Source organism: Felis catus, chromosome A2 (genome assembly GCF_018350175.1).
Source record: "Felis catus isolate Fca126 chromosome A2, F.catus_Fca126_mat1.0, whole genome shotgun sequence".
In the NCBI taxonomy this organism is placed as follows: domain Eukaryota; kingdom Metazoa; phylum Chordata; class Mammalia; order Carnivora; family Felidae; genus Felis; species Felis catus.
The window spans coordinates 13,620,372-13,641,590 of record NC_058369.1 but is presented as its reverse complement, the minus strand read 5'-3'; the positions used below and the strand labels follow the sequence as shown (position 1 = coordinate 13,641,590).

The window sequence follows — 21,219 nt, the reverse complement described above, 5'->3', positions numbered from 1 at the left end:
TTTATGTGGCTTCCATATTTTTTCAAGCCACACAGTAACCCTGGTTGGTAGAGATGATTATTTCGGTTTTTAAGGAGGAGGGGAAAGGGAATAACGTGCCTGACTCAGCTCATTTATAGCAGCGCTGGGCACCCAGATCTCCCTCCCTCACCAGGTCCTAGAGGGGAAATTTTAGTGGGAGGTGGCTAGACCTATGTGTTCCCATCTTTTTCTGCTCAGGTCTCTGAGGCCTGATGCTGGGGAATTTTTATTGAGAACGTGAGCATCAAGGCCTCCCCAAGCAGGCTCCAGGAAATATAGGGCCTTCTTAGCTGGAAGAACTTGGCCCTGGTCTTGGTAAGAAAGGCTCTCATGCCAATGCTGACACTCAGGACACCTGGAAAAGAATAGTCACTGGAGGAAGGCACCTACTGCTCACTTAGAAGCTTGAAGGTCAAAGCAGAGGAAGGAACCCTTGATGGTCACCCAACTGAGGCTCAGAGAGGCACAGTCGGGATTCCAACCTACCAAAAGACGTGCCTGGGGCGAGGCTCAACTAAAATAACTAAAATCTGAAGTGTAGGAGCCCTAAGGGAGGCATTAGACACAACCCAATAACCACGAAGCCTCAATTTCTTCCTTTGCAAATTGTGGCAATATCCGGCTTTGCCCACAGCGCGGAGCCCAGGAGAGCAACGAGAGTTTCACCTGCGCATGCGCCTTTACCCACAAGGCCACTGGCGCTGGCGCGCGTGGCTCCGCCCCTTTTTCAGCACTCACGTCGACACTTTACGGCCCTCTCTCGTATTCCTCCAGCGAGAACACAGCCAACCTTGTCCCTCTTGTCTAGCCGACCCCTCCCTACTCCACGTTGATTGGTTGCTCTTCCCTCGAGCCCCGCGCTGACTGGCTCACGTCGCTGCCACTTCATTTCAGCTTAGTGGCGCGCGGCAGGGCGGCTACCGGCAGGAGCGTGAGCGGCGGCGGCGGAAGTGGTCGGCTAGCCGGCTCCCCGCCGACACCATGGTGAGGGCTGCGCGGCTGCGAGGTCTCTCCGGGAGGCGGGGGACGCGGCCGCCGAGCGCCTTCGGGGCGGGCGCTGAGGCAGGGGCGACGCGGAGCTAGCGTGCAGCCAGGGCCTCGATTCTGCCCCCCGGCCGCAGACGAGCGCAGGGAGGTCTCCCAGGGCACCCAGCACGTCGCTCTCAGGGAATTTAGGATTGGACGAACGTGTACTCATAATACGTCTGCCTAGCTGCAGTCTTCCCACCTTGCAGATGGGGAAACCGAGGCCTGAGAGAGGGGACCCGGCAAAGGGTCCGGTGAACGCCTTAGAGTGAGTTCGGGCAGGGAGTGGCTCCCAGTGCATCCGACCTAATCTAACTTCATATATTGGAAAGGTGGAGCGACAGGGGGCCGATCTGAGTTCTCAAATTAAGCCAGTTCTGAGACTTTCAAGACCTGCAAGGTTCTTAGAATGTTAGCACAAGTCTTCTGTGCCACTCGTTTTCAGGCTGAAAAAAACAGGCCCATAGAGGAGATTTGCCTTCTCCCTGGATCACACAGGGTGTCGTTTCTGGAGAAAGGGCATTTTGAACCACGAGTGGAATCACTGCACCCTCCCAGTTCACTGAAGGAGAAACTGAGGCCCTGACCGGAAACCTCTCCAGAACCATGCTGCTCTCGGGTCTGGAAGTTCTGGACTTAGGCCAGAGAGTTCCTGTGCCTTCAGAGTATAGACAGGGAGGTGCGCCTGGCTGGCTCAGTTGGTAGAGCATGCGACTCTTGATACTGGGGGTGTGAGTTCAGGCCTCGTGTTGGGCGTAGAGCTTACTTAAAAAAAAAAAAATGTGTAGGGGTACTTGAGTGGCTCAGTGTGTTGAGCGTCCAACTTTTGATTTTGGCTCAGGTCACGACCCCAGGGTCATGGGATGGAGCCCCCGTAGCTGAGGATGGAACCTGCTTTGGATTCGCTCCCTCTGCCCCTCTTTTTGGGTGCTCTCTCTCCTCAAAAAAGTAAAAAATTAAAATGCGTGGACAGGGAAACAGGACCACACTGAAATTCAGAGCCAGGCCTCCTAGGGGAGTGCCTAGCCCATCAGCACCAGTCACCCTGAGGGTTAGGGAAGGCTTGCACTAAATACTGTTGGCTGTTGCAGGAATTGAGAGAAGGGAGTGTGTTCCTCTCTGCCGGAGGGCAGAATTGACCTGAGGGCATGGGCGGAACCGGAAGTTTCCTTCCTCGTTAAGCTCCCTGGAGGCAGGATCTTTGACTTTTATCCCTGATTAGTTGTTGCCTGAGCCTAGAACAGTGCTTGTGGAAAGACTTATTTTTTCAGCCTGAAGAATGTTCACGAAGGGACAAGGCATGACACACTGCCAGTTCCCTGTGGTCATGGTGGGGCCGAAAGCAGGAGGTCTGGAGGGTGGATCCATGACAGCTTCCTGAATTGGGAGCCTCAGGAAGCTGTCAGGTCTAGCCTTAGATTGGTTTAGACCTGAGAACCAGACCCCAGACATCCTGAAAAAGCCTAGAGGAAGGGAGGCGCTTTTCTGAAGCTTTTGACTTTCCCAACTCCAGATAGCCTTGTCTCCCCCAGTGGTGTCCTGCCCTGTGCCATCTCCCTGGTCACCTTCAAGAACTTCTTCCCCACCGAGTCTTTTAAGTTCTCAGGGATCTTCCCCTTCCTCTAGCCTCTGTCTCCGGCTCAGTTTAGGGATAAAGATCTGGAAGATGGCAAGATGTGGACACTGCTCCCGGCCATTGCAGCCACCCCTCCCCATCTGAGCCTCGCCTTTTCTTATCTGTGGGGTGGGGCAGTTATTCCACCCACACCGCTTGCCTCCCTGGATGATGTGTGCATTTTCTTGTGTATTTGTTCAGCAAATATTTACTGCGTCCCTCTCAAGTGCCTGGCTCCAAGCTCGGCACTGGACAAAGTCCACACCCTCTGAGTTTTCCAGTCTAGCCAGGGAGACATAATAAACAAGATAATTAGAGACTGGCTCTGTCCTATAATGGAAGCAGCAGTGGGTGGCCCAGGTGGAAATCTCAATCCCTAGACGAGGTTATTATGAGGGCTTGGCCAAGAGCCTTAAGAAGTGATATGGGAGCAGCTACCAGCCTGGGGAAGGACAGCTCAGGCAGAGGGAACCTGGGGAACAAAGGTCGTACAGCACAAATGGGTGTGGCTTGTGAGAAACCCAATGGTCCAGTTTGGCTGGAGCTGGCTTGGCCTTGTGACCTGCCTGGGGCCTGGATGTGCAGGGGAGTGTTGGGAGCAGGTTTTGGTGCCTTCTGTATCTCAGACGCCTTCTCAGCTGCTTTGTGAATAGGGCACTGCCAGTGACAGCCGAGGAAGCCGTGGCTTCTCCAGGGCTGTGGTGCCAGTAGCCGGGACAAGGGAGAGGCCAGCGCCGGCAGAGAAGCCTGTGCCTGGGTGGCTCAGTTAAGTGTCAGGCTCTTGATTTCGGCTCAGGTCCTGATCTCACAGTTCCGTGAGTTCGAGCTCTGTGCTGATTGGGATTCTCTCTCCTTTCTGTCTGCCGCTCCCCCGCTCACGCTCTCCCTCCCACTCCCTCTCTCTCAAAAATAAATAAATAAACTTAAAAAAAAAAAAAAAAGCGGGGCACCTGGGTGGCTCAGTCAGTTGAGGTCAGCTCAGGTCAGGATCTCACGGTTCGTGAGTTCCAGCCCCACATCTGGCTCGCTGCTGTCAGCCTGTCAGTGCAGAGGCTGCTTCGGACCCTCTGTCCCCCTCTCTCTGACCCTCCCTGGCTTGTGCTTTCCCAAAAATAAAACAAATTAAAAAGAAGCTGCGAATGCCGTAGGAGGACCCCTGTGGGTCCCCTGCTGACGGACATCAGCTTGCTTTCATGGGCTTTACCAGGATCTTGCTGTGTGTCCCTGGAAGGTCCCTCCTGCTCTGGCCGCTGGTCCCTCATCTAGAGGGGCCTTGGCTGCACTTCTCTCTGCCTCTCAGTGCTGAGGCCATCTTCTTCTATGCCTTCCAGGGCCAGCCTGGCCCTGCCCCCTCAGGTAATCTGGGAGGAAGACCCGAGCGTGTCACCCCGGTCCACGTTCCCATTTTGGACACAAGATAACAGGCTTGCCCAGGAAAGCCTGGGGCTTCTCCACTGTAAAAGGCGACCGAGGCTCGCGGCCCCCACGTGGGAGTCGGAGCCTCCTGTTTTTCCATGGCTCTCTGCACCCGGGCACCATCGCACAGATGAGGGCACAGGAGCTGCAGGTTGTCTCTTTGGGGCCCCAGCCTGCTTGCCCGCCCTCCTCTCGGCAGCCACCTCTTCTCCACGTGGCCCTTTATTCTCTTGCCCTTCCAGGAAGCCAGTACAGGAAGTGGGCTTGGGCCTGGCTTCCTGCCGGCGCTGGACCTCCCCTGGGCAGCCCTTCATAGAGAAGGTCTATGGGACGTGGGAATCCCCGCTCAAGTCTTTCCACTGGGGCCCCCCTGTGGGGGTTGAGGGCCATTTCTGGCCTCCGGTCTCCACCACCTGGAGAAGCAGCTGCCCTGCGTTGGGAGGGTGAGGGCAGGCTGAGACTCCCCTGCAGAGAGCTTCTGGGGGGCAGGGTGACTTCGGATTCCAGAACTGCCAGGGCAGGGTACAGTGAAGCTCCCGTCCCCCGCGCTGAGGCAGTGTCTCATCCGTGGGACCCTCGGTCTGGAACCTTCATCTGGTCTCGCCAGCTGGCCTGTCATTGAATCCTGGACCCAAGCACTGCCACCCGAGGTCACCCTCCTGGAGACCGAGAGGCAGGCCCTTAGTATGTGGGTCGTGATTTGTGCACCCAAAATGAGAAGAGCAGATTTTTTTTTTAATATCTTGAAAACTTTGGGTGATATTTCAAAGAGTGCATCTTTTATTTGCCGTCACTTGTAGTAATGACAGATTTTTTTCTGGAATGTTTCTTCCTCCTACCTGATGGAGTGCTCTCTGAAAACCTAGCTCAGACGTAGCCACCTTCGATCAAGGCTGACTCCCAGCTGCTTGGCTGCCCTTTGAGGCGTGGGCTCGGCATGAACTGCCTTCCAGCAAATGGGGTCAAGCCAGGCTCTATCTCTTACTAGCTCTATAGTGCCCAGCAAGGTCCTCCGTCTCTAAGCCTCAGTATCCCCATCTGTAGAGTGGGTGTGACAATAACCTCACTGAGGATGAAGTTGAAGGAGCTGCATGTATTCACAGGGATGCATCTCAGAGACAGCAGTTGAGTAAAAAACGCAACCAGCAGTAGGACCTGTGTGCTGTGATGCTACTGATAAGCACGGAGGGCTAAGCCCTTTCCTGTCGAGGATGTAAATATATGCAACGTGAGTTATAAAGAAATGCCCTTGGTCAGCCCCAAGACCAGGTGACTGCTGCCTCTGATCTCAGGCAGGAGGCAAGTGTTTGAGATTTTCCACACCGGGAGGCAGCGTATGTCCTGGGGTTGGGCAGAGTTGGGAGCACGTGTCTTCTGTCGGGGTGAGGGATGCATGCTCCCGCACCCCCAGCGCTGTGGTGAGCTGGCAGATTTGTGGGACTGGAGTCCCAGCCGTGCCCAGAGGCCAAGGCTCCTTGGTGCTGACCAGACAGACAAGTCACGTGCCTTTGTTTGCCTTACAGCTTCCCTTGTCACTGCTGAAGACTGCTCAGAATCATCCCATGGTGAGTCCATGTGGGTCGGGGGCAAGGAGTTTCTGTGGGGGCCAGCCTCAGAATGGGGGTGGGGATACTGAGCAAAGGGTGAGGCAGACCTGCCCTCCTAACCCTCTTCTGCCTGTGTCAGGACCTGGGTTAGTTCTGCTGCTTATAAATGTAATACATCCTTATTAAAATGTCGAACACTGGGCCACTTGTGTGGCTCAGGCAGTTCAGCATCCGACTGTTGATTTCGACTCAGGTCATGATCTCACAGTTCATGGGATCGAGCCCTGTGTCGGGCTCTGTGCTGACGATGCAGAGCCTGCTTGGGATTCTCTCTCTCTCTTGCTCTCAAAGATAAATAAACGTTTAAAAACTTAGGGGGAAAAAATGTCAAACACCATGGGGCACCTGAGTGGTTCAGTGGGTTAAGTGTCCGACTCTTGATTTCGGCTCAAGTCACGATCTCAAGTTTTGTGGAATCAGGCCCCAGGTCAGGTTCTGCGCTGAGTGCGGACCCTGCTTGGATTCTCTCCCTCTCTTTCTGCCCCTCTTCTGCCCCCTACACTTACACACACACATGCTCTCTCTCTCTCAGAAAAATAAATAAACTTTTTTTAAAAATGTCAAATACTAGAGATACATAGAAACTAGAAGCTCCAGGGGCACCTGGGTAACTCAATCAGTTAAGCATTCGGCTTCAGCTCAGGTCATGATCTCATGGCCCTTGAGTTCGAGCCCACATTGGGCTCCATGATGACAGCTCAGAGCCTGGAGCCTGCTTCATATTCTTGTGTGTCTCTCTCTCTCTCTTTGCCCCTCCCCTGCTCATGCTCTGTCTCTCTCTCCTTCAAAACCAAGTGAACATTAAAAAAAACCTAGAAGCTTCTCTTCATTAACCTTCCCAGCAAATTAACTATATCTTTGATATATGCACATCTACACTTTTTTTTTTTTTTAAGTAGACTCCTGGCCCAAATGGGGCTCAAACTCACAAACCCAAGGTCAAGAGTCACATGCTACACCTACTGAGCCAGCCAGGTGCCCTGCACATCCAGACTTTTAACATACGTGTATAAACATGAATGTGCTTTTTAAAAACATACATGGGATCACATAACACGTGTTTTTTCCCTAAATGACTTTTGCCCATAATCATACAGTGTGTGATATACGTCAATATATTCTGTTCTCTCTTTTTTACTGAAATATAATTCATAGACAGTTCAATCTTTTTTTTTTATGTTTATTTACTTTTGAGAGAGAGAGTGTGTGTGTGCATGCACAAGCAAGCAAGTAAGGGTCAGAGAGAGGGAGACAGAAGATCCAAAACAGATTCTGCGCTGACAGCAGAGAGCCTGATGTGAGGCTGGAACCTATGAACTGTGAGATCATGACTCGAGCCGAAACCGGCAGCTTAACTGACTGAGCCACCCAGGCGCCCCTGAACCTTTTTTTTTTTTTTTTTTGAAGTTTTTACTTAATTCAATTCTTTATGCAATCTCTACACCCAACAAGGGGCTCAAACTCACAACCCCGAGATTAAGAGTCACATGCTCTTCTGACTGAGCCAGCCAGGCGCCCCTACCATTCAGCCTTTTAACACATACAACACATTCACAGTGTTATAAACAACCACCTCTGTGTAGTTTCAGAACAATTTCATCACCCCGGAAGGAAACCCCATCCCTGTTAATAGTGACTCCCCTTCCCCCAGCCCCTGGCAACCACTAACCTGCCTTCTGTCTCTATGGATCTGCCTCTTCTGGACGTTTCCTAGAAATGGGACCATGCGCTGTGTGGCCTTTTGTGTTTGTTTTCTTTTACTCTGCCTGATATTTTTTGAGGTTCGTCCACATTTTAACGTGTATCAGGGCTTCGCTCCTTATGGCCATGTGATACTCCTTTGTGTGGACATACCACAGTTTGTTTATCCATTTGTCTGCTGATGATGGACATGTGGGTGGTTTCTATTTTTTGTCTATTTGGGATTGTTTTGGCCGCAGTGACATTTGTACACTCGTTCTTACGTGGATGTTTGTTTTTATTTCTCCTGGGCAGGTACCTGAGTTGATTCTTTTTTTTTTCCCCCGAGTTGATTCTTTTTTAAATGTCAGCATATTTTCAGAGTGATGTGCTACTACTTGTGTTTTCCCAAAACACATTAAAATAGACGAGTAAGGGGGCGCCTGGGTGGCTCAGTCAGTTAAGCGTCCTACTTCAGCTCAGGTCGTGATCTCACGGTTCGTGAGTTCGAGCCCCGCGTCGGGCCCTGTGCTGACAGCTCAGAGCCTGGAGCCTGCTTCGGATTCTGTGTCTTCCTCTCTCTCTCTCTCTCTCTCTCTGCCCCTTCCCTGCTCATGCTCTGTCTCTCTCTGTCTCTCAATAATAAATAAATGTTAAAAAAAAAATAAAAAACACAAAATAAAATTTTTAAAAAAGAAAGCTTTAAAAATAAATAAATAAAATAAAATAAAATAAAATAGACGAGTAAGTAAGCGTTGGATGGAAAAAGACTTTCCAGACCACCAAAGCTCACACATGTGCCATCAAAGAACACCTGCCCCTGGCACACCTGCCCGGACCAGCTGAGGTGTGCCTTCCCAGCTGTCATGAATCAGTGGCCACTGTTACCCAAACCTCGATGGTTCCATTAAAGAAAGATTTGTAGAGGATTTTTTGTGGGTTTGTTTGGTTTTTGTTTTCTGTTTTTTTGTTTGTTTGCTTTGCACAAAAAAATTGGTTTTGGGGCACCTGGGTGGCTCAGCCGCTTAAGCGTCCGACTTTGGCCCAAGTCATGATCTCACGGTTCGTGGGTTCGAGCCCCGCATCGGGCTCTGTGCTGACGGCTCGGAGCCTGGAGCCTGCTTCGGATTCTGTGTCTCCCTCTCTCTTCTCTCTGCACCTCCCCAGCTCATGCTTGCACTCTGTCTCTGTCAAAAATAAATAAACCTTAAAAAAAAATTTTTTTTTTTTTGGTTTTATCATAGAAGTCCACGATGCCCAGCAAAACATACAGAGGATGTAAAACATGTCGCCTGTAAGATGGGCCACTGAGGCCGGGGGTCAGGGGGTGGGGATGTGTGTGTGTGGACCATGTTAGGCACCATGTGCTGTGGCTGCTGGGTCCCAAGAGGTGCTAGGATGTGTCAGAATGAGGCCCGGGCCATAGTCCCGTAGCTCTTAGAAGTAGGGCTGCGCTTCCCTTGGGGCCCATGGCTGACTTGGGGCCGTTTCTTTCCAGCTGGTGGAACTCAAAAATGGAGAGACATACAATGGGCACCTGGTGAGCTGTGATAACTGGATGAACATTAACCTTCGAGAGGTGATCTGCACATCCAGGGTGAGTGCCCTCGTGCCCTGAGTCTGCGCCCACTGCCTGGGTGCCTTCTGGCACAGCTGGTCAGGCAGGGCCAGGCTGTATAAGATCTGGGGCTTATAGAGCCTCGGCGCCCTCAGGGGACTGAAGGCCCCTCCCTGCCCTTGTGGGATGACATCTGCCAGGTCATCCCGCCAGGGTAAGGCTGTGGAAGAAGTCGGGCTTAGGAAGGGCGGGGCCCGAGTGACTGGTCCAGGTGTGGGGGGGGGGCAGATGTGTGGGCCTCCAACTCCACCTGGTGCCCCGGACTTTGCACCTAGGGGGACGCTGCCCCCTCCCCCCACCTCTGGTGCCCATCCTAAACAAGAAGGACTTAGGCCTAGGGGGCGCTTCTGGCTACAGATCCCTAGTGTCCAGGTAGGGCAGTGGCCTCCAAGGCAAACCTGACCTTCCTCGTCAGCCTCTGCTGCCTTTGGTCCTGGTTGTGTAGATCTCTTGCCAAGCAGGCCAGGGTGATGTGGCCATGGGATATCCAGGCCACCAGGGGGCGAGGGCAGCCCTGTGGCCCTGTGGACTAGGAAACTTGTTTACCTCCCAAGGCCTCAAACCAGGAAGTACAGGGCCAGGAGGACCCCTGGATGGGCCAGGACTGGAGGTCTGGGGTCACAGGCCTCCCCAGCTCTCAGGATGACCCACAGAGCATTGAGAATGATGATAGTGGTGAAGGCAGGGCTCTCTACTGCTAACCTGTGTTGGGGTTTGCCAGGGCTTTCCTTCTGCCTCGATTCCAGTCTCCATCCCCGTTTTGGCAACAGCCCCCTATGTTACAGGGGAGGAAGGTGCAGGGGGACCATCCAGAATGGGGCTGCCTGGAGCCCGTGGGCAGGTGCCCCTGAGGCTTGCCATCCCAGAGTACAGCAGAGCACTAGGCAGCCCGTCTTGCCCCTGGGCCGTCCTCCTGGATGGTTCACACCCCGGCAGGCAAAGTGGTAAGTGTGACCGTCTCCCCTCACCTGTGTGGCTCTGTGCCCTGCTTCTTGTGATGGTACATTGTGGGAGGTGTCCCGCTAGAAACTTTCTCCGGGTTTTTGTGCCGCTCTTCTGACAGCAGGTGTCTGGGCAGTTCCAGTGTGGCTATAGCAGACGCTGTCACAGTGCATAGCCGAGCACGTGGCCAGTAGGTCTGTGTCCACTGCTGGGGCCTGGAAGCAACCGCCAGTTCTCAGGGCAAGGTCAGCCTTGACCTCCACCGCCAGCAGAGACTGGACCTGTGGGTCCTCCTGGGTCGTCCTCCCTTTGTATCTACTGGTTGGAAAGAGAGGCCGGTGTGAGGTTCAGTGTCACTTGGGCTCTCCGGCATCCTCATCTGTACAACATGTGGTAGCAGCACCTCCCTTGGGCAGCAGGCAGCATGGGCAGGATACAGACAGCCCAGGGGCCAAGAAAGCACTGGAAAGCTAAGGTTGGTTGGAGGGTGGTTTCAGCTCAGGCTGCTCAGCTCTTGCCAGGGAATGCAGAGTAAGCTCTGGTTCCTGCAGGGAGTGTGCTGGGCCCAGCCCGTCCTTGGCTAAGGGAAAGCTGAGCCCTGAGCAGCCAGTCCCAGCCCTGAGCTTCCATGGAATCATTCTGTTTCTGTCAGGCTGTACTTTGCATCCCTGCGGACTTGGCCCCTGGCCTACCTTTCCTGGGAGAGGAGTGCCCCGAGACCTCGTGGGATTCCTGTGCGGGTTGGGGGCTTGTGCACACTCCTGGGAAGAGTTGGCCCCCAGACATTCCTTTTGGCCCTTAGTTTTCCATTTGTCGTGTTGAGTACTTCCACTGGGCCAGACCGGCCTGACCCAGGCACTGCTGGGAAGTGTTATGCATGAGGACTGGGGGTTTCGAGGAGGCTGGGAAGCAAGGCCTGTCGGGGGTCAGAGTTAGCCAGACATGGAAAAGTGGGAACAGCATGTGCAAAGTGCTAGAGGCAAGAAGCCCACTGTGTGTTCCAGAAGTTTCCATCTGGAAGGCACGTCATCGAGAGCTGAGAGAGGGCAGCCAGGGTGGGGCTAGATCTCAGGCCCTTGGGAGCCACACTGAGGAGTTTGGACCTTGTCCTCGGGCCAAGGGGGCCCTGATTGGGTTCTGAGAAGGGAAGTGTCTTGGTCTGATTTCTAGGGATGTGCAGGGAGGAGAGGGCTGCCAAGACTTCTGGCTCAGGGTACCAGGGGTGGGGCTGGAGAACTAATCTGAAGGAAGAGGCCCTGGGCTCCTGCCCAAGGGCAACAGGAGGGGGTGTGGAGCAAGGCCTTGTGCTGGTCACAGGGTACGGGGCGGGGAGGGGCGGGGGGAGGCAGTTGACATCCTAGGACCTGCAGCGTTGGCATTGCTCCGGAGTCTGTGACTTTGCAAGCCTCCTAATCTCTCCAGCCTTAATTAGCTCCTCTGAAAACTGGCATCATTGGTTGCCGCCTCTGGCCAGCCTTGCCACCCCCTCCCGCCCTCTTCACCGGTCACACAGAGTCTCTATCCCACTTACTTGTGTCCCACACCCAGCTCAGAGCCTGTCAGGAGACATGTGGATGAATGAGTGAGTCAGGGCAGGAGGAGAGGGTTCCAGAAGGTGGGTTCTAGAAGGCTGGGGGCAGGAGAGTGGAGGGGCTGGGCCATGGCCAGGCTGTGGCAGTGCCTGGTACGTAGGGCCACAGCCTTCTCTGGGCTGTGGGCCGCAGGTAACAAACCCTGTCCCACACTGGAGGACAGGTCGAGAATGAAGAAGCTATCTCATGTGGTCCCCTGACTCTTCCTGTATAAAGGGATACCAAGGGTCTGGAGAGATTCCACTGGAAGGCAGCTCCCCCACCCCCACGTCAAATCCAGGACTGAGAACTACGCAGGGGTGATTGCAGGTGCAGGGAGGCTAGGACTGTGGCCCAGGTGGGAATGGGGACATGAGGCACAGATGTGCCCTGGCCATCTGCACCCCCTCTGCAGGCACTCCCCCCATGCTCCCCAGATCTGAGACTCCCCCTTCTCTCACACAGGATGGGGACAAGTTTTGGCGGATGCCCGAGTGCTACATCCGTGGCAGCACGATCAAGTACCTGCGCATACCTGATGAGATCATCGACATGGTCAAGGAGGAGGTGGTGGCCAAGGGCCGTGGCCGCGGTGGCCTGCAGCAGCAGAAGCAGCAGAAGGGTCGAGGCATGGGGGGTGCTGGGCGAGGTAGGCCTTTCTCTCCCCTCATTCCCCCCGACCCCTCCAGCTGGCTAGGCCACGGGGTCTGCCCGGGCCTTGCGGCTGAAGGGTGGCTGCAGCAGCACGTGTCAGCCATCCCGTCCCAGTGTTGACATTCTTGGGTGGTGCCGTCACGGTGCCACAGGCCTGGCTCTGAGCCCCCCCTACGTAGAGCTGGGGGTCATGACTCACAGGGCTCTCCTGGTGCTGCTGTTTGCTGCCTGCCCCAGCCCCACAGGCCCAACCCAAGGAGCATCGTGTAGTCCTGGTGGGTGGTGCTGACCCCCCTCCTCCCCGACCTGGGCCCTTCTGCCCAGCAGCAGTCATCTGTGCTCCCTTAACTCTGGGTCCAGCCCAGCCGACTGATGCGGTGCCTGTGCTGACCTGGGACTTGAGCCCTCGTCTGATGCCCACCTGTGGGTCCTGGCAGGTGCTCTGGGCATGGCGAGGCACCTCCCCAGCTTCAGGTTCCCCTCTGCAGAGAGTCTGGGGGCCCCTGCCTCACCAGGCTGCTGGTGAGAATCCCAGCTCAGGGCCTCGCGTGAGACCCTTCCCTGCTGTCTCTCCTTTATACAAGGAAGAGTTCATGCCTTTTTGATGGACTCCCCTCACCCTACCCCCAACCCCGGGATTATAAATCTGGCTTAAAATTCAATTTGTTGTGCAGTCAGCTGGGGCCTGAGCCCAGAGGCCATCTGCAGACCCCCCACCCCCCACTCACTCCTCTTGTTGGAGGGCCCTGGCTTTGTCTCTTCCATCTGTAGGGGCCTTCTGTGTGCCAGGCCTAGGTCCCCCCCCACACACCCCGGGGCTCACAGGCAGGGCCAGGACGGACAGAGTCAGCCCGGAGCCTCGAGGCTCCCGTGATCATCAGGAGTGAGCCAGAGGGAGGAGGCCGAGAGGGCACTCCAGATGGAGGGTTACCGAGGCCTTGGGGGTGAACTAGGCCTTTTCTGTACCTGGGGGCTGGCTCTTCGTGCTGAGGGCCACCACTGTTGAGTGAGCTGCCCAGAGGAGCAGAGACTGAGGGAGGAGTAATTCCTTGGGCCACTCTGAAGAGAGAGGCCATGGGACCCTCGGCGGCAGCTGGAAATCTCACGGTGTGTGGCAGAGCTGGTCTTGCCCGTGAGAGGTGAGGAGAGGCAGCTTCTGCGGGCATTGGCGTCAGTCCCTGTAGGGCCCGCTGTGGGTTTGTGGTGGAAGGGGGACTGTGGGCACCTTTCTGTGTCCCCATGCTGCCCTGGTCCTTCCGGGTCCTCCCTGGGTGGGGTTGTGTTCTATCCCTGACTACTCAGCCTCCTACACAGCTCCTACCTCGGGCTCCACATAAAATGTCTTAGAAACACAGCCCCATCACTGGCCAGCGGGGGTTAGAGGGCAGAGAACTCCCTTATCCCCGCCCCCAGGCTGGACACACAGAATCTCCCAACGGTTTCTCTCCTGGGCCAGTGGGTGTGGGCGGTGCCGGGAAAGAGAAGCCTGGGTCCTCAGATCTGGGGGCCTGTGCCCCTCCCCCTGGGCTGAGTGCTGTCCCTGTTCGGGCTCTCGCTCCCCTCCTCCTGGAAGCCATCTGGCTCTGTCCTTTTGATGACTCCCCCCTACCCTGGCCCCAGGCCCTCTCCCAGGAAGCCTGCCCCAAGCCCCCGTGTGAGTGGGAGCTGACCTCTGTCCTCCCTGCCATCCCTCGTACCCCTGGGGAGCTGGTCTTGTCCCTCGTCAACACTGAGAACTTTCTGGAGCACCACCCCACGTCTCAGCTGGACTTCCAGACCTGGGTCTGCTGCAGCCCCCTCCTCTGTTTTCACAGGTGTGTTTGGTGGCCGGGGCCGAGGTGGGATCCCAGGCACAGGCAGAGGTCAGCCGGAAAAGAAGCCGGGCAGACAGGCGGGCAAACAGTGAGCCGCCCCTCGTCCCCCCGAGACTGAGCTGCCCCTGAGCATCTGTTGCCGCTCCCTGACGCTGCGGTCCTGCTCTCCGATTCGGGAGCGTGTTCAGAGCAAAAAGAAGAGGCAGGTGTTGGGGAAGAGCCCCCGTCCCTCCCCGTCTGTCATTTTGTGATCCTTTTTACGTAAGTCCCCCCCCAACCCCTTTATTTTTTAAAGCCAGCAGTTCTACAGTTGGATATGTTATTTGGTGTTTTTGGTTCTGTGATGCCGCAGCTGACTCGATTCCTGGAAGATTCTGTGTTTAATATGTCTTTAAAGCCCTCGCTCTTGTTTTGAGGGCGGGCGCTTTCCAAACAGGCTTATTTTGCATTTTGAGTTGGATCCTCCTGTGGTGAACAGACCGGAGGTTTTTATTTTAAGCTGTTTGCACTGAGATTGACAGCCTTGGGAGTTTCCTGAAACACGGACCTCAGAACTGCCTTTTGAAAACAAATACGTAGGAACGTATGCCGCCACAGAAGCTGTTCCTGGGACGTTGCTGCGCCCTGCCCCTTTGCCTCCTCTCTCCCTGTTTGTGTTACAAAAATAAAAACAAGTACAACTACCAACTGCAAATTCCTAATTCCTTTTGAGCCATTGGGCACATCTAGAGTGTGGTATCCTCAGGAAATCACAGCCCCATAAAAGAAGTTTCCTTTCGAGGGTTGCTGCCTGTCTCGCCAAGGGGAAGTATTTCAACAGGACACTGGTTCCGTGTCCCATGATGTCCTTTTAAGAAAGAGGTGGCTGTTGTCCGGGCGGTGGGAGTGGCCCTCCAGCACCAGGTCTGCCTGTCATCCCTGGGCCCCTTTGCGGAGAGAGGTGATGCGGGGAAGGGGGGGGAGCGAAGTCCCAGGGAGGGGCCAGCGTGATGCCCACGCAGCCCATCCTTGCCACCAGTGTCCTGCCCTCCGCCCCTGCTCTGTAAGCACCATTCACACCAGGTTCACTGAGAGAAACAGTGACGAGCGGCTGCGGCTGCCTCCAGCAACGCGAGAGGAACCTTGTCATGAGGCTCTTATCTCTTCTCCCAAGCTGGGGCACAGACGTGATCTGCCTGGGATGTTGAGCCAGCACTTTTGTAAAATGCTTCTGTGCCATTGTCAGCGGACTGATTTTCCTTGTTGTTACAACTGAGGGGAACCGCGGGACAGCCTGGTGCTGGGAGGCAAGACGGGGCACCAGCCGCTTCCCACCAGAGCGGGTTCTCATCGTCACCGTGTCGAGACCCGTTCCCCGGGGGTGATCGGCATCCAAGGTGCTGCCGGAGACAGAACTTCACGGGTTGGAGCTGCCGAGGGCTAGCCAGGCAGTCTCGCAGGTAGCCACATCCGAGACTCCTCAGCCCGTCTCAAGATGTGCTCTTGCCCTGCCCCAGGCCACCACCATTGCTTTTCCCTCGGGCGCCCCTCGTGGGACCTGCTGCAGCCCGAATATGTGTCGAGCGTCAAAGCAGCACTCTGGCGCGGACGGGGGACAGGGCATGGAGGCAGAGTGGAACCCGGGGGCGCCTGGCAAAGCCCCAGGCCCAGAGAGATCACATCCCTCAGAGACGTGGGCTGCGGGCTGGGGGTGGGGGGTGGGGGCAGGAGCCAGAAGGACCGGTGGGAAGGGAGATGGCCGGGTTCTCAGCTCCCCTCCCCCATGGCCCCCGGACTCACAGGCCCATAAAAGCCTGTGGGGCCCCGTCTGGAGAGGCTTTGATGAAAGCTGGGGTCAGGTGTCCAGCAAGGCTGCGAATGGGAAGCCCTTTGGAGTCCCCGCCCCTTCCTGCTTCTAGCAGTTTGGTTTTTCCTCCCCTAACCTAGCCCTGCCCGAGAACGAGAACGCCTTTCACAGTTCAGGGTCTTGGGCCCAGGCTCTCCCTCCCCCCCCCCCCCCCCACGGTTCTGCGCTGGGGCTCAGCGCCGGCACCGGAGCCAGCCTGCGTAATCGCGGCTTCCCGCGTGTGTCGCCAGACATGCCAGCCGGCCCTGACCTTTCCAGCCAGGCAGCCCGGGCTTGCAGCCCAGTCCCCTCCTCGCCCTCCCGTGACGTGAGCCGCCTCATCAGCCCAGTCCGCTTAGGTGCAGTGGGTTTCCGGAAGGTTCTGTCTTTTTGAGCTGGCTGTCGGGACGGCCCCGTTTTTCAAAGCTTCCCGGTTGGTTTCGAGAAACCAGCCTCGGCCCCCTCAACAAGAAGAGAAACCAAAAGAGCCCGTCTAGATCCTAAGCAGTGGGCCTCGATTTTTCCACTCCTCTGATGGTTGTCGGCTGGGACCTGAGCCCTCGTCAGCTGACCGGTGCGTGACTCGGGGCAAGTAGGACGCCTTCAACGTAGGTTGTTCCCGGTTCCCAAGAACCAAGGACCTCCTACCCCTGGCGTTTGCTCCAGTTCCCATCTGAGCGGAGGTGTGACTCAGCCTGGAGCCCAAGCCCTGCAGGGCCAGCCTTGACGGCCCTGGCCCCTGCTTGCCTGACTTGGGGCCAAGAGTCCATCTGGGGGACACGGATGTGGCCAGCAACCCGAAGCATCCGTCCCACAAGGCGGCAGCGGGCGGGGGGAAGGGGGGGCATCTCTCTTGCTTCCTGCGCCACCCCTGTCTGCACACCACCCCCCCCAACACCTTCTCGGTGGGGCCTCATGCTGCTTCAAGAGCAGCTCCGCGGGGAAGCCCTTCCCTGTGCCCGCTGCGTCCACGGGAGCATGAGGACAAGTGTCCTCCCCACCCATCCGTCTGGACCCTAGGGCCCCCAGCCTGTCCTGGTATCAGCAGTGTGTGTGTGTCCAGTGGCTCAGCGAGTGCCCTGGTGTCTTCCACTGTCCCTCTGAGGACACCTGGCCAGTAAGGGGTATAGGAGTGGGGCTGATGTCCGCTCACAGGACCTCTGGGAGAAGCTGCCCGCCTCAGTGGAGCAGGGGGCTGGCCTGGAGGCGGAGGAACTGGGGCCACCACCCCGTCCCGATTGCTGGACACTCAGCATGAATGAGGCAAAGAGCCCTGGCCCGGTGGCCCTTACCTTCCACAGAGTGAGCGAGCAACAAACAAGCCGAATGCATCAGCGTGGAGAAAAAGAGAGCAAGAGTGGGAGAAAGGTGGCCAGAGGGTGACATTCCAGAAAAGGAGGAAGCCAAGGGAGCGAGCCATCGAGGGGAAGAGCATTTCAGACAAGGGGAAAGGCCTGTGCCAGTGCAAAGGCCCTGCACAGAGTGGTGACGAGAACAAAGTGAGGGGGTAGGAAGTGGGGCAGGTGCAGGCCCTGAGCAAGATGGGAGGCACAGAGGGTTCTGGAACAGACCGAGACAAGAGCGGAAGCCAGGAGACTAGGAGGAGGTTGGTGCTGGGGGCTCGGCCCACAGTAGAGGTCACAGACGTGGTAAAAGAGGGGGCGGGGGGGGGCGCCTGGGTGGCTCAGTCGGTTAAGTGTCCGACTTCGGCTCAGGTCATGATCTCACGGTCTGTGAGTTCGAGCCCCGCGTCGGGCTCTGTGCTGACAGCTCAGAGCCTGGAGCCTGTTTCGGTCTGTGTCTTCCTCTCTCTCTGACCCTCCCCCGTTCATGCTCTGTGTCTCCCCGTCTCAAAAATAAATAAAATGCTAAAAAAAAAAAGAGGGGGCAGGGGTGCCATGAGGGCCCAGGCAGAAGGGTTCGTCTTTCCTTAGGAACGCCAGGATGCTGGAATTGAAGATTTCCAGAGAGGAAGGGGTGGCCTCACCGAGGGAGGCATGTTCAAATCCACTCCCGAAGGTCAAGAAGCCACTGTCCACGGGAAGAGAGGAGGGAACAGGTGGAGGGAACCGCAAGTGAAAAGCCCCCCAAGCTTATGTGGCTTGTCACGGCCGGGCAGAGATGAGGTCAGGAGTTATCAGACCCCGGGTGCCTGGGTGGCTCGGCTGGTTAAATGCCCAAGTCTTGATTTCAGCTCAGGTCATGATCTCTCATGGTTTTTGAGTTCGAGCCCCTCGTCAGGCTCTGTGCTGACAGTGCAGAGCCTGCTTGGGATTCTCTGTCCCTCCCTACCCGCCCCCACCCCCACCCCCAGCACATGTGCTTATGTGTGTGCTCTCTCTCTCTCTCTGTAAATAAAAAAAAATTTTTTTTGAAAAAGCATTAAAAAAAAAAAAAAAAGGAGTCATCAGACCCAAGCCGTGATCCTAAAAACAATCCAGTGTGTGCCAGGTAGCTCCCACACTCAGGCACAGAGAGGGTGAGCCACCTGCCCCCAGGTCACACAGCTCCAGAGGCTCCTCCAAGCTCCTCCTTCTGTTGCCTCCGACAGAAGGGTTCGAGATACACCAAATGTTTGGCAAGGGTTACCCCACTGTGCCTCCACTTCCTTGCTGGTCACAGGGGATCACAGTGGTCTCTACCTCACAGGGGTTGTCGGGACAATTACAAGGGGAAGGAGGCTTGGTATACAGCAAGCGCTCCATACAGACTTGCATGAGGCTCAGAGGGGAGCTTCACTCTTCACCGATCACCTGTAGAGTGTCGGAAACTCCTGCTGGGACCCTCTCCGTCTCTATAAGCCTTGGGCTCAGCCCGAGCAGCTCACTGGGGGGACCCTGGCGATGGTGCCACATGCTTGGTTTGGCTAGGCCACCGTCCTCCTCGCCCCGGAGGCCAGCACTGATTGCCTGGCCCAGGCTGGTGAGTGGTCACCTGGAAGGCCCCCGGTCCTGCCCTAAGAGCCCCCTCCCAGTCTGGGTCCAGCCACCCAGCGGTGACTCACCCTTGTCCGTCCCGCCTCCACTGGAACCAGGCACCGAAATAGTCACCCTGCTCACCCTCGGGGAGTGGCCGTGGAAATATTTCAGGGCTGCATTCAGTGCCTAAAAATACTCAGTGCGTCCTCCTGCGTCTTCCCCTCCCTCATTCCCTTCTCTGTTCCTTTGAAAACCCTCCCTGTAGGCCCCCCCCCCCCAGACCCTGTCCCTCCACACTGTGCCCCTCTGGCATGTTGAGTATCCCTGGCAAGCAGGGCTCGGGGATGTCCCTAAATGTCCAAGTGCGTGTGGATGATGGTGAGGTGGCCTCCCTCCCTCCCTCCCACTCTCCCTGTCGCCATGGAGAGCCTCGACATGGTTTCCTCAGAAGCTTCTGGAAAGGCTGTCTTTTCCACAAACCCCAGAAGACTCAGTTCCTGGAGAGGGAGCCTGGGGGCACAGCAGTGCTGTCCAGGGAGATCTTCATTACTCAGCAACTTTCCTTAAAAATTCAAAAAATGGTTCTTGCTGTTTGTGTTCATGAGACAGCTGGAAACAGGAGAGGGCTCCCCAGCTGGATGGAATCCATTGCCTCTGCTGCCCACTTGCTGCGGGACCCCACTAGCTTGGAGGTCCTTCTCCCTCCCCCCCCCACCCCGGAGAGTGCAGCCTGACCCTCCAAAGGCAGGGGAATGTCCTCAACATCATCCCTATCCACCGAGCACTCTGACCTTTCCAGTGATTGGAGGAGGGGGGGGGAGGGGGCAGGGGGACGGCAAATGGTTAGAAGGCAGCTCAGACCCCAGAGTCTGATCCAGCTCCTAGGTTCCCCCGGAGCCTCCAGCTAGATGGAACAGCAGGTGTGAAGGCTCAAGGGCAAGTGCATGCTGGGCATCTTGAAGTTGCAGTAAGCTGATCGTTATGAACTGAAGTACACACTTTATTCAGATTTCCTTAGTTATCACCCGATGTTCTTTTAAAAATTATTACTGATGTAAGATTCACTCACACAAAATTAACCATTTTATTTTATATTTAATGCTTATTTGTTTTTGAGAGAGCGAGACAGAGACAGAGACAGAGACCAAGCGGGGGAGGGGCAAAGAGAGGGGGACATGGAATCCCAAGCAGGCTCCAGGCTGACAGCAATGAGCCTGATGTGGGGCTTGAACTCGCGAACCGCGAGATCATGACCTGAGCCGAAGTCGGCCACTTTAACCGACTGAGCCACCCAGGCGTCCCTCCGGAACATTTTCATTACCCAAAAAAAGAAACCCTGTCCGGTTACCAGTCACCTCCCACTCCCTCTCCCCTAGACCCTGAACAACCACTAATCTGCTGTCTGGGTCTATGGATTTGCCTGCTCTGGACATTTCATATAAATGAAATCATACAACAGGTGGCCTTTGTGTCTGACTTCTTTCACTGAGCACGACACTTTCAAAGTTCATCCACGATGTAACTGTATCAGGGCTTCATTCCTTTTTATGGCTGAGTCGTATTCCATTGTATAGCTGGATCATATATTGTTTATCTTTCAGCAGCTCATGGACATTTGGACTATGTTTTAAAAAATTTTTAATGTTTATTTTTGAGAGAGAGAGAGAGAGAGAGAGAGAGAGAGAGAGACAGAGCGTGAGTGGGGGAGGGGCAGACAGAGAGGGAGACACAGAATCCGAAGCACGCTCCAGGCTCTGAGCTGTCAGCACAGAGCCCGACGCAGGGCTCGAACTCACGGAGTGTGAGATCATGACCTGAGCTGAAGTAGGGAACTTAACCAACTGAGCCACCCAGGGCGCCCCCCCCCCCCCCGCCCTGGACTATTTTTAAGGAAATGTTAGTTGAGCACTTACTCTGTGCCAGGCACAGTTCTAAGGACTTAATTCCTACTCCCAACCCCCTCTATAAAGTCTTACTTGTGAACACCATTCCCATCTGTCCATTTCACAGCGGGCAAAATGAAGGCAGAGATAGGCAGACAGGACACCAAAGGAACCAGACTCTCTCTTAAGTCTTTATACTCTGGAGATGGGCGTAGAGACAGATAATAAGGAAGCCAAGAAATAAACAAGATAAATGCCAGGTAAAGACCTTAAGGGTTTTCCAGGCAGGGAGAAAAACATGTGCAAAGGCCCTGAGGTGGGAATAAGCTGGCGTGTTGGAGGAAAAACACAGAGGCTCATGTGGCTGGAGTGAATAAATGAGGGAAGAGAGGAAAGGGGATACATGGTCTAGGGGTGGGAGCCTGGAGGTGGTGGGATTGGGGAAGGGTCTGGGCTGTACTCTGGGATGGGGAGATAGAGTCTGAAACAGATAGTGGTAGAGGAGACAGACTGGGAGCAGGAGGGAGAGAAGGGGCCTCAACTTCTCAAGGCCTTGGCCCAAGAAGCCACAGAGGCCTCATCATCGTCACCTGCATCGCCCCAGCCCAGATCCTTCTCTGATACCTTGA

The 21,219-nt window shown here is 55.6% G+C and overlaps 1 protein-coding gene across 3 annotated transcripts; it reads left to right on the top strand.

Annotated features, from left to right (window-relative positions):
• Window positions 1-885: 885 nt before the first annotated feature.
• On the top strand, window positions 886-14,651 carry LSM4 (LSM4 homolog, U6 small nuclear RNA and mRNA degradation associated). Of its 3 annotated transcripts, none has more exons than XM_003982075.6 (5): window positions 886-1,005; window positions 5,602-5,643; window positions 8,864-8,962; window positions 11,962-12,145; window positions 13,965-14,651. In XM_003982075.6, exons 1-5 carry the CDS (start codon window positions 1,003-1,005, stop codon window positions 14,054-14,056), a joined length of 420 nt encoding a protein of 139 aa, XP_003982124.1. In that variant the 5' UTR covers window positions 886-1,002; the 3' UTR covers window positions 14,057-14,651. The 3 variants fall into 3 exon arrangements, with proteins under 3 accessions (XP_003982124.1, XP_044904427.1, XP_044904426.1); XM_045048492.1 differs by lacking the exon at window positions 886-1,005 and adding an exon at window positions 1,102-1,315; XM_045048491.1 differs by lacking the exons at window positions 886-1,005; window positions 5,602-5,643 and adding an exon at window positions 8,636-8,659.
• Window positions 14,652-21,219: the final 6,568 nt, after the last annotated feature.

Coding starts and splice junctions, on each gene's coding strand:
- LSM4 (XM_003982075.6), top strand. Junction 5,644..8,863: donor CTGCTCAGAATCATCCCATG/GTGAGTCCATGT, acceptor GTTTCTTTCCAG/CTGGTGGAACTCAAAAATGG. Junction 12,146..13,964: donor CATGGGGGGTGCTGGGCGAG/GTAGGCCTTTCT, acceptor CTGTTTTCACAG/GTGTGTTTGGTGGCCGGGGC.